This window comes from Alosa pseudoharengus, unplaced genomic scaffold (assembly GCF_046254945.1).
Source record: "Alosa pseudoharengus isolate Yale_2024_CS ecotype anadromous, Long Island Sound unplaced genomic scaffold, YU_APseudo_1.1 YU_APseudo_1.1_scf_20, whole genome shotgun sequence".
Lineage (NCBI taxonomy): Eukaryota > Metazoa > Chordata > Actinopteri > Clupeiformes > Clupeidae > Alosa > Alosa pseudoharengus.
The window spans coordinates 2,719,773-2,732,272 of record NW_027468664.1 but is presented as its reverse complement, the minus strand read 5'-3'; the positions used below and the strand labels follow the sequence as shown (position 1 = coordinate 2,732,272).

The 12,500-nt window shown below is 45.7% G+C and overlaps 2 protein-coding genes across 2 annotated transcripts in view; one reads left to right on the top strand and one right to left on the bottom strand.

Moving 5' to 3' along the window:
• The window catches only part of mapk11 (mitogen-activated protein kinase 11), a 17,836-nt gene extending 11,759 nt beyond the window's left edge, over window positions 1–6,077 (top strand). Inside the window, exons 10-12 of the mRNA XM_076296226.1 lie at window positions 370–448; window positions 929–1,102; window positions 1,378–6,077. Coding sequence (XP_076152341.1) covers window positions 370–448; window positions 929–1,102; window positions 1,378–1,451 — 327 coding nt within the window. The 3' untranslated portion in view covers window positions 1,452–6,077. The remainder of the gene's footprint in view (window positions 1–369; window positions 449–928; window positions 1,103–1,377) is intronic.
• Window positions 6,078–9,453: 3,376 nt separating this feature from the next.
• Window positions 9,454–12,500, bottom strand: part of cacna2d4a (calcium channel, voltage-dependent, alpha 2/delta subunit 4a) — a 168,619-nt gene continuing 165,572 nt past the window's right edge. The window contains exon 40 of the mRNA XM_076296229.1: window positions 9,454–10,272. Within this exon, the coding sequence (XP_076152344.1) occupies window positions 10,177–10,272 (96 nt within the window). The 3' untranslated portion in view covers window positions 9,454–10,176. The remainder of the gene's footprint in view (window positions 10,273–12,500) is intronic.

Below are 12,500 nucleotides of genomic sequence, written 5' to 3'. Positions count from 1 at the left end.
TCCCCAGGCGCTAATGTAAATGTCCACTTCCTGTTGTCCCCAGGCGCTAATGTAAATGTCCACTTCCTGTTGTCCACAGGCGCTAATGTAAATGTCCACTTCCTGTTGTCCCCATGTCCACTTCCTGTTGTCCCCAGGCGTTAATGTAAATGTCCACTTCCTGTTGTCCCCATGTCCACTTACTGTTGTCCCCAGGCGCTAATGTAAATGTCCACTTCCTGTTGTCCCCATGTCCACTTCCTGTTGTCCCCAGGCGCTAATGTAAATGTCCACTTCCTGTTGTCCCCATGTCCACTTCCTGTTGTCCCCAGGCGCTAATGTAAATGTCCACTTCCTGTTGTCCCCATGTCCACTTCCTGTTGTCCACAGGCGCAGAAGTACATCCAGTCTCTGCCCTTCATGCCCCAGCAGGACCTGGAGAAGATCTTCAGAGGGGCCAACCCACTAGGTGAGAGGGCCAATGGGCAGATCACAGAGCAGACAGTCTCAAATAGCCCAATTACAGAGCAGACTGCACACCAGATGGCCCAATCACAGAGCAGGCAGTCCCTCAGATAGCCCAATCACAGAGCAGACAGCCCCAAAGGACCCAATCACAAGACAGACACGATGCAGACTTGTGTAGTAATACCTAATATTGACAGTGCCCTGAAAACAATGACCCAAATAAGCAATTAGTGCACCTCATGCTCAGTCATCTCTCATTGTTTCTCTACCCCTCTCTCTCTTCACCCACCACTCTCTCTCCTGCTCTCATCCCCTCTCTCTCTCTCCCTCCCTCTCTCCCTCCTTTTCTCTCACCCCCTCTCTCTCTCTCCCTCCTTTTCTCTCTCTCTCTCTCTCCCTCCCTCCCTCTCCATCCTTCCCTCCCTGCCTCCCTCCCTCTCTCCTTCTCTCTCCCTCCTTCTCTCCCTCTCTCCCTGGTCAGCGGTGGACCTGCTGAAGCGTATGCTGGTGCTGGACTGTGATGGGCGTATCACAGCGTGCGAGGCGTTGTCCCACCCCTACTTCTCCCAGTACCACGACCCGGACGACGAGCCCGAGGCCTCCCCGTACGACCAGACGCTCGAGAGCAAGGACCGCACGCTGGAGGAGTGGAAAGGTGACCACAAGCAGTGTGTGTGTATTTGTGTGTGTGTGTGTGTGTGTGACAGGAGACTGGAGACTGAGGGTGTTTGGAGTGGAAAAATACTCGGGCGGGGTGATGGGGCAATCTCTCTCTCTCTCTCTGTGTGTGTGTGTGTGTGTGTTGAGGGGAGATCATATGTGGAGGGCTGTGTCTTATACTTAAAAGTAAGCAGCTTTGTGTAGGCAGAGGGGAAATGATTTGTGATTGTGTGTGTGTGTGTGTGCCTCATGCTGTGATCTCCCACACAGAGCTGGTGTTTGAGGAGGTGAGTGGCTTCAAAGCTCCTGCCAGCAAACCAGACAGCCTGCAGGCTGAGCAATAGGAGCCTGCCTACAACCCCCCATCCACCAATCAGAGAAGGCTGAGAGAAGGAGAACCTGCCTACAACACCCCATCCACCAATCAGAGAAGGCTGAGAAGGATGAATCTGCCTAAAATGCCCCACTAACCAATCACATAAGGTAGACAGAGCAAGGAGCAGGCCTACAATTCCCCATCCACCAATCAAGAGCAGGCCAAGGCAGAAGAGCCCGCCTGCAAAATCCCACTCACCAATCAGAGCAGAGATGCACAGAGGAGGACAGGCCTAAGAATGACTACTACCCAATCAGAACCTCTCAGGCCATCCCTCTGGCCTGATACGTTGTGTATATGACTGGTGTACAAATATCTGTGTGTGTGTGTGTGTGTGTGTATGAGTGTGTGTTGTTCAGTACCACTGCCTATTTTACCTACAGTATTGGAACGCTTGCAAGGTGTGTGTATTGTTGGGGATGTCCAGGTTGTACCTTATCAGGGAGAATGTTCTTATGCATGTGTGTGTGTGTGTGTGTGTATTTAGTTCTGTGTTTGAAGCACATCTGTTTGGATGCTGGTGTTGCACTTTGTGTATGTGTGTGTGTGTGTGTTTACCTTTTATACTCACGAAAGGGAAGAAGCTGAGGTGTGGCAAAGAATCTGCTCCACCCAATCAGATTGGTGGGAAACAGGTCATGTGACTAGTCACATGCGTGCGCCCGCCATGTTTCATTGGCTGTCTCCGTCAGCAGGAAGTTACAGGGTCATAAGTAGCAAACGCTGTGTGCTCTTCCAAACAAGCAGCTCTAGTTCACCCAGGAGCGGGGCAGTTCTACCAGTTCTACCTACTCCCGGGTAGATGACCCAGGGTGTGTGTTCCCAGGGTGTGTGTTTTCCAGGGTAGATGGCCCAGGGTGTGTGTTCCCAGGGTGTGTGTTCCCCAGGGTGTGTGTTCTCCAGGGTGCGTGTTCTCCAGGGTTAATGTCACCCAGAGTGTGTACTCCTAAGGGTGTGTGTACTCCCTCTCCAGGATGTGTGTTGCCCAGGCTGTGTGGATATGTACTCTCCAGTGTGTGTATGGTCCCCAGAGTGTGTGTACTCCCCAGAGTGTGTGTACTCTCCAGTGTGTGTATGGTCCCCAGAGTGTGTGTACTCCCCAGAGTGTGTGTACTCTCCAGTGTGTGTATGGTCCCCAGAGTGTGTGTACTCCCCAGAGTGTGTATGGTCCCCAGAGTGTGTGTACTCCCCAGAGTGTGTGTACTCCCCAGAGTGTGTATGGTCCCCAGAGTGTGTTCTCCCCAGAGTGTGTATGGTCCCCAGAGTGTGTGTACTCCCCAGAGTGTGTATGGTCCCCAGAGTGTGTGTACTCCCCAGAGTGTGTTTCTGGGAATGTTGACGCCTGTGAGAACGGAATGGTTTGGGAACTTCCTGGTCTGATCCTGTGGTGGACTATTCCAAATATACCACCTGGACCAGGTGTTCCAACACGGAACACGGAACACAGAATACAGAACATAGTGTTATCCTAGACAGGAGAAATCCATTGGGAACCTGAAGAACCTTGATCAGTGCTACAGAACACTGACCTGTGTTGTATGTAAAACACCTTCCTGGTTGATATGTCCTCCTCCAGGTGGATGAGGAATGTCCAGTCTGTGTGTGTGAGTGTGTGTGTGTGTGAGTGTGTGTGTGTGTGTGTGCTCTGTGTGGGTCAGATCAGATTAGCCTTCACCATCTGCACGCTATGCACTGTCTCTGCTGTAACCGCTGCACTCCCACGTCCCCATATCTACCAAATGCTGCAACACACTCTGGGCACAGCACTAACACAGGCCTCGTGTTATCTTGTGCATGTGTGTGTGTGTGTGTGTGTCATAGCACCTGTATGCCACCACTAACTTACTCTGTTTGAGATGCATGATGGACAGGGGATAACCTGACTGGAGTCTCTCTCTCTCTCTCACACACACACACGCACACGCACACACACACGCACGCACACACACTACAGTTCACACCTCATTTAGGAATATTCCAATCAGTGCAGAGCTCACATGCACATACACACAGCATGTGTAGTTTCAGACAGACTTTCCATATGCTGTGTGTGTGTGTGTCTCTTTCTCACACTGACACCATATGATCTTGGCTATGGGCCAGCCTCTCTCTCACACACACACACGCGCGCACACACACACACACGTAGATAGAAAAAGCAGGGAGATGTGTTGTGTGGTATACCAGTGGTGGCTCTGTGCTGTGGCTGTAAGGGGTTAGAATTGTGTTAGAGAGACACAGTGGTTGTTTTTATTGTGTTGAGTATTCATGTTTATTGGAATGTGCCCTACAGTAGAGCTGTAGTGTAGCGTAGCACCAGTGTGTAGCGTAGCACCAATGGTTGTAGTGTAGCGTAGCATAGTGTAGCACCAGTGGTTGTAGTGTAGCATAGCATAGTGTAGCGTAGCACCAATGGTTGCAGTGTAGCGTAGCATAGTGTAGAGTAGCATAGTACCAGTGGCTGTAGTGTAGTGTAGCATAGTGTAGCGTAGCACCAGGGTTCTTGGTATTTTATGCCCCCAATGTTGTCTTCAAGGCAGCACTAGGGTTAGGCATGGGTTAAGATTAGGGTTAGGTGCCTTTAAGTCAGCGGTGGCAGCTCTGCCTGGAAGACGACGTTGGGGGCATAAAACACCATCGAGCTAGCACCAGTGGCTGTAGTGTAGCGTAGCGTAGTGTAGCATAGCACCAGTGGCTGTAGACAGATTAATTAGACACGCAGTGCTTCTTTTATTATGGAATCTTTAACACAAATTATACCCCTTGTTTGAAACCCAGAGGGAGTGGGTTTGTGTGCTTCCCACCCAGATAAAGTGTAAATTAAATGATGTCTCTCTTCACCAAAGAAAGACGGCAACTGTTACTGATAACAAAGCAGGCCTGATGGGAGACCGAAACAGCAGAGGAAGAATTGATGACATGGATGAGAACGACTGAGATTGTGAGAAATAAACAAGATTGAGGGTGAATGGGAGAAATGAATGGAGAAGGACTATGAAACAACATGAGAGAATATGGAAGGTTGTGAGAAATCCATCTCCATAGAGATTGGTAGAAACTGACTGTTAAACCCATCTGCTCATGCTTAAAGCCAAGGGGACTTCCTGTGTATTAGTGCTCCTACCTGACAATGATGTCATTGACTACAGATCCTTCGTTTCCCCTGCAAATGTAGTGATGAATCTCTTGACTTCACTGTCAGGTTCCTTTCATAGCTGTTCTCACTTGCACCTGATTGCTTGTTCTCCAAATGGCCACTAGAGGGCAGCTCGGGTCTGATTGTGTTCATGGCTGTAGAGTGGAGCATTCAGTGGTTGTGCTGTTCCTGCTTCCTCGGTCACATTGAGCCTTGAGCCCCATATGTACTGTATCTCTCCAAACCCAAGGAATGTAAAAACTCCAGCAACTGTAAAAGGGACAAAAGTGACTAAAGATCCATGTTGACAGCGACTGAAATATGTCCGCCATATTGAGCTGTGACCACACGTATCTGGTAGCACAGACACACTGACAAAACAAAGGCACAGACAAGCGCTGCATGGACACACTGACTCTGATGAAAGGTTTGCATCATTACATGAACATGGAATATGTTGAATGTACTAATGAGTTTTTCTTTCTGCAAGGTGATAACAGTGTAAAGCAATGTTTGAAGCAAAAAGGTGTGTGTGTGTGTGTGAAGTCTGCAAAGATTCTTTGTGAAACCCCAGTATTGTGGGGCTATCTGGATCTGCACTCTGGCTATTGTCCAGTGTTCACATGAAGAGCCCTCAGCAGTTCTGCAGTGAGGAATGTGCTCTCTGAAATGGTTGAAAATGTGACCGTTTAAGTTTTTTTAAAATGTATTGTTGTTTTCTAAAAGTGTAGCATTAGGACAATGTTGAAGGGATCATGTGATGTACATGCTGCTGTTAAGCACAGGGCAAATGGAAGTGTGTGTGTGTGTGTCTGTATTTAGGGCAGTTTCAAGATGAACTTACTTGAAGCTGATTGGTTTGGCAGACTCCATCAACGATGTGTGTATCCGTGGTGTGTGTAACGGCTGGATGGGGCTGCATGCCTCTGCTGGTGCCCCAGAGCAAGTTCTCTCCTCTGGGCATCCCCCTGCTGCACCACTGGGGCTTCGCTCCATGCATGCATGCCTTTAGCTAACATGCTAACAGTCATCAGTTCTCAGTTAATGTTCTAATAGGCATCAGATCTCAGTTAGCAGCTAATGCTAAAACTGGTGTCAGTTATCAGCTAGCAGCTAATGCTAAAGTGGACATCAGTTCTCAATTAGCAGCTAATGCTAAAACTGGCATCAGTTGTCAGCTAGCAGCTAACGCTAAAATGGACATCAGTTCTCATCTAGTGGCAACACTTAAACAGACAGATCAGAACCCAGATGTTTTCTCCAGTGTTAGCTGCTAACCGGAATTAGCTGCTAAAGGTAAGCCAGTGAGCAGACAGTGTTAGCTGCTAACAGAATTAGCTGCTAACTGGGTGAGCTGCCACTCCCTGTAAAGGTAAGTCAGTGAGCAGACAGCTGCTCACCTACCAGGATGTGAACGCATGTGTCTTGTACTCTTGTACCGAAATAATAAATCTCAAAACGTCAACTCTTCCTGCCTCATGTCTTAATCTGAAGGGTCCTCCTACAGGGAGGGGCGTAGCGAGATGGGGTGGCTAGCCCCCCCCCCCCTCCCGTTGATCCAGTTGACCATCACAAGCAAGTGCCACCCAACCAGAAATGTGATAGTTGAGCTTGTCAGCATTTAGCGTCAAGTATGCATGTGACTTTACATCTGTTTTCAAGCACGATTTCTGATGTTCACCGTAAATCAGAGGCTCATTGATGCTTGCCGTGCAGACTACATCAGACACACACACACACACACTTTTCACGCAGCCAGTGCAGACTACATCAGGCACACACACACACACACACACTTGTCACGCAGCCAGTGCAGACGACATCAGGCACACACACACCAATATGTCCTCATTGCATTATCATACACAGCAGTAGCAATGACGAGCCCTGTGACTTCATCTCTTAGAAGAAGCGAGTCATTCTTGTGGCTGAGTTTTGGTACTCCATGTTGTCTTCAGGGTTGTTGGTCACAGTGCTGAGACAGAGACACCTGGTTCGTGGGACAGCAGGTTAATTAATTAACGAAGAGAGGTGTTGTCAAGGGGAAGTTTATTTGGTATGACAGAATCAAAGGTCATAAAACAGTGCAGTATCATACAGTATGCCTGCTGAAGAGTACGCTACTATACTAGGTTTCCATAGCAACAGAGTAAACACAAAAAGTAGTTCAGTAGTCACAGTCCAGATGCTCAAGTTACCATGGCAGCAGCCACAGAACCCTCATGAGACAGTATTAAAAACCAGCTGTCATGGTAACGTGTAAAATGCCTTCCTTTCCAGGCCCCAGAGTGGGACAGACACAGGGGCGAGTGTGAAGGAGGCGGGCAACACACACACACACAGACACACACTGAGGTGGGCTGAATGGTTTTCTGATTTTTTAAAATCAAGCTTCAGTTCAATATTCACTTTATAATACGTTTAAAAATGGCCGATATTACTTCTTGGGCAACTTTCACGATTTGCTAATTGCATTTGTTCAAATTGCGATTTCGATCGATTAAAAGCTGATTAATCTTTCAGCTGTACACAGAGGAGAGGAGAGCAGCACGTTGAGATCACGATCACCCCAGAGCCGTCATGGATCAGTGCCCTGTAACCAAGGCAACAGCATAGCCAGAAGGGCCGTTTGTGGACTCTCCTCCAGTCTCTCCATCCACAGGGAAGCCCCAGAGGGCCCGCGGTGGAGCATCCTAAAGGGCCGTTCACACCAAGAACCATAACTATAGCGCTAGAGGGATATTTTTTGCCGTTGCAGTTCTACTTATTGTTCTTGGTGAGATGTTATGGTATCCTGTCGGAGACGTCACAGCATTTTGCAAGACTTCATGGCCAATACAACACACTTAGGTTGAAGTGGGAGAAAGCCAGTGTGTGCGTGACATAACATAACATCGACCTCTGTGACATCACCTCCAAATGAATGACATCACACCGGAATCTATGACATCGTGCTGGATTGGCATTGCACAATAGACATTAGAGCAAAGTATTTGACCTCTGAACGGCTAAGATGAAAGGTCAAAAACTGACTAGGAGACATCTTGGCAGCTCAGGATGATCTGGAGAGGGTTAGAGTTTAAAGGTTAAAAAGGAAGGCCCACCTACATAGCGATGTGGTGTTGAGGACACCAGGAATGTCTATAGGGTCCTCATACAGTACACACTATACACAAATACAGTCTCCTCAATGGCTAGTCAACAGGGGGGATTTAACTTAAACCTACACACACAGAGAGATCTACAGGCTAAAGGCTAATTTATGATCAATGTTAAATACGAATGCACATACATATACACATACACACTCTGCATTCGTTTCATCCACGTTATTGCACAAAAGGTCACAGATGGACAAAACAGACCGACGTTTGAAACGGACATTACCGTTTTGGTAACGCTTTAGAATAACATGTGCTTATTAGGTATTAACAGTGCATAATAAGCAGTTAACAATTCATTACTAACAGTTAGTTAACTGTTGTTATCCTTTAATAACATTAACTAACTGTTAACATGCAGCTTGTAAGTGTTAATAAGCAGCCTTTTAGGTTACTTACAAGCATATTTGTTAACAGTTGTAAGTGTTAACAAGCAGCTTGTTAATGCTTGTTAATGGTGTGTAAGACAAAGAGGTGGATAACTAATACGCTTATAAGACCTTTCTTACCTATTTGCAGTAAATTTTGCAGCCCCCCAATCTAAAGCGAGGACCATGTAGCCTATAGTTCCACAAGCCCAACCTTCTATCTCTCTATACTGTATCTCTTTATCGAGCTTGGTTTAGCTGTGAGAAATACACCTTCAAAATTGTTGCAGTGAGCAGGAATCAAACCCCAGTCTCCCGCGTCAAAGAGTGCATTGCTACTTGTTGAGCTACACTACTGTTCCTAATTGGCTGATGGAAAATATTCCGATGTTCTATATCATACTAGCTATGCTTTTTACAAATATGTTTCTGATGGAAAAGTGGTGTTTCATTTCCATAATCTTTGTTCAGTGAACGCATAAAACAGTTTGTCAGTTTGTCAGCAGTCTAAAGACATGCCAGCTTTGTATATAGTTTGGTTACCTAGCAACCGAGGCTTAAAGACGATAAGTGGGTGCGTTCAAAGCTCTGGTTTAAAGTTGCAAACATAGGCGAACGTTCGTGATCGATTTGAAACATGTTTCAGTTTGCCTTGAACAGAGGCGAACATTCGTGGTCTGTTTCTGCATTAATTAAACACCACTTTTCCATCAGAAACATATTTGTAAAAAGCATAGCTAGTGTGATATAGCACTTCGGAATATAGAATCAAAATAAACAATTTCATCAGCTGTACAAGAAAAGTAGTGTAGCTCAGTAAGTAGCGATGCACTCTTTGAAGCAGGAGACCGGGGTTCGATTCCTGCTCACTGCAACAATTTTAAAGGTGCATTTCTCACAGCTAAACCAAGCTAGATAGAGAGATATAGTATAGAGAGATAGAAGGTTGGGCTTGTGGAACTATAGGCTACATGGTCCTCGCTTTAGATTGGGGGGCTGCAAAATGTACTACAAATAGGTAAGAAAGGTCTTATAAGCGTATTAGTTATCCACCTTTTTGTCTTATACACCATTAACAAGCATTAACAAGCTGCTTGTTAACACTTGCAACTGTTAACAAATATGCTTGTAAGTAACCTAAAAGGCTGCTTATTAACACTTACAAGCTGCATGTTAACAGTTAGTTAATGTTATTAAAGGATAACAACAGTTAACTAACTGTTAGTAATGAATTGTTAACTGCTTATTATGCACTGTTAATACCTAATAAGCACATGTTATTCTAAAGCGTTACCCATGTTTTTTATACGTAGGGAACATGACTCAGGCATAAGACATGTCCGTGTCCTGATGGCGTGGAAGTCCAGACAACTCCTTGCAAGGAGTCTGATTGGATATCCAAATCTAGTTCGCCCATTAACCCCATAGATAAAGGGAAATCCACATGCAGAATAAACACAATCCTTATATACGTGTCCTAACGAGGACCCAAAGTTCAGACAGATAATTGATTATGTGTGAAAAAGGAAACACAATCCTTATATACGTGTCCTAACGAGGACCCAGAGTTCAGACAGATGATTATGTGTGAAAAAGGAAACACAATCCTTATATACGTGTCCTAAGGAGGACCCAGAGTTCAGACAGATGATTATGTGTGAAACAGGAAACACAATCCTTATTAGGACTCGTCCAGTGGGATGGGACAGCATTGACCAAACAAGGCTTTCCATGAAGCTAGAGTCGAGTCTTTGTCACCGTGTCTCTCTCTGTGTGTGTGTGTGTCTCTATCTGAGGACAAGAATCAAGACTGACCCACATCAAACACACACCATCTCTGGATTTCCTCTTCTGTGTGTGTGTGTGTGTGTGTATATGACCACACAAGTCTTTCAGGTGAAAATAAGCAATCCTTTGCAGAGGGATTAAATGAAGCAGTGTGTATGACATCATGCAAGCGTGCCTTTGCCCTGTGGGCATCTCCCAGAAGCTCCTGGAAATGTGGGAGTGTGTGTGTGTGTGTGTGTGTCACCGTATACCCAGGAGAGTAGTGCACAGGCAGAGCACAAAGAGGGACACACACAGTGAGATGGCAGACGCTCCCCCACAGTGCTTGGTATTTTCCTGCAGCACACACACACACACACAAACACACACACACAGAAAGACAGAAAAGAGAGAGAGAGAGTTATCTACATTTTCAAGTGTGACCATTTACCCAAAACTGCATTTAATTTTAACAGAAATACTTAATGCTTGATTACTGAAAGTGTTTATTGAGATATTATTGAAATGTTACTTATTATGTTGGTTGAGGAGTTATTGTCAGGTTAGTGTTATTGAGTTGGTGTGATTTCTGATTAGTGTTTTGTGTTGATTGAGGAGTTATAGTGCGGTAGGTGTTATTGAGATGGTATGATTTCTGATTAGTGTTTTGTGTTGAATGAGGAGTTATAGTGCGGTGGGTGTTATTGAGATGGTGTGATTTCTGATTGTGTTTTGTGTTGATTGAGGAGTTATAGTGCGGTGGGTGTTATTGAGATGGTGTGATTTCTGATTGTGTTTTGTGTTGATTGAGGAGTTATAGTGCGGTAGGTGTTATTGTTACTGCGTTGTGTTTAACCGACCACATGGCACCTGTCTGAGCTCAAACCCGCAACCTACAGGGATCAGGGAGGCGAGCGTACTAGAAAGAAAACTAATACCCATGGGGGCTAGCTTCTCTAACTAGCACGTCCCATGGGGGCTAGCATCTCTAACTAGCACGTCCCATGGGGGCTAGCATCTCTAACTAGCACGCCCCTTAGCATCTATAACTAGCACGTCCATGGGGGCTAGCATCTTTAACTAGCACGCCACTTAGCATCTCAAACTAGCACGTCCATGGGGGCTAGCATCTCTAACTAGCACGCCCCTTAGCATCTCAAACTAGCACGTCCCATAACTAACACGTCCCATGGGGGATAGCATCTCTAACTAGCACGCCCCTTAGCATCTCTTACTAGCACGCCCCATGGGGGCTAGCATCTCTTACTAGCATGTCCCTTATTATCTCTAACTAGCAGATCTCATGGGGGCTAGCATCCCTTACTGGCTAGCATCTTTAACTAGCACGTCCCATGGGGGCTAGCATCTCTTACTGGCTAGCATCCCTTACTAGACTTACTAGACAGGAGTTAGAGTCAGGTTGGTGTTGGTGTTATATATCAAGTTGGTGTTGGTGTTATATAGAGTCAGGTTGGTGTTGGTGTAATATCAGGTTGGTGTTGGTGTTATATCAGGTTGGTGTTGGTGTTATATATCAGGTTGGTGTTGGTGTTATATAGAGTCAGGTTGGTGTTGGTGTAATATCAGGTTGGTGTTAGGTTGGTGTTGGTGTTATATATCAGGTTGGTGTTGGTGTTATATATCAGGTTGGTGTTATATATCAGGTTGGTGTTGGTGTTATATAGAGTCAGATTGGTGTTGGTGCTGGTCTTATATACAGTCAGGTTGGTGTTGGTGTTATATAGAGTCAGGTTGGTGTTGGTGTTATATATCAGGTTGGTGTTGGTGTTATAAATCAGGTTGGTGTTGGTGTTATATAGAGTCAGGTTGGTGTTGGTGCTGGTGTTATATAGAGTCAGGTTGGTGCTGGTGTTATATATCAGTTTGGTATTGGTGTTATATAGAGTCAGGTTGGTGCTGGTGTTATATATCAGGTTGGTGCTGGTGTTATATATCAGGTTGGTGTTGGTGTTATATAGTCAGTTTGGTGCTGGTGTTATATATCAGGTTGGTGTTGGTGTTGGTGTTATATAGAGTCAGGTTGGTGCTGGTGTTATATAGAGTCAGGTTGGTGTTGGTGCTGGTGTTATATAGAGTCAGGTTGGTGTTGGTGTTATACAGAGTCAGGTTGGTGCTGGTGTTATATATCAGGTTGGTGTTGGTGTTGGTGTTATATAGAGTCAGGTTGGTGCTGGTGTTATATATCAGGTTGGTGCTGGTGTTATATATCAGGTTGGTGTTGGTGTTATATAGAGCAGGTTGGTGCTGGTGTTATATATCAGGTTGGTGCTGGTGTTATATATTAGGTTGGTGCTGGTGTTATATATCAGGTTGGTGCTGGTGTTATATATCAAGTTGGTGTTGGTGTTATATAGAGTCAGGTTGGTGCTGGTGTTATATATCAGGTTGGTGCTGGTGTTATATATCAGGTTGGTGTTGGTGCTGGTGTTATATATCAGGTAGGTGTTGGTGTTATATAGAGTCAGGTTGGTGCTGGTGTTATATATCAGGTTGGTGCTGGTGTTATATAGAGTCAGGTTGGTGCTGGTGTTATATATCAGGTTGGTGCTGGTGTTATATATCAG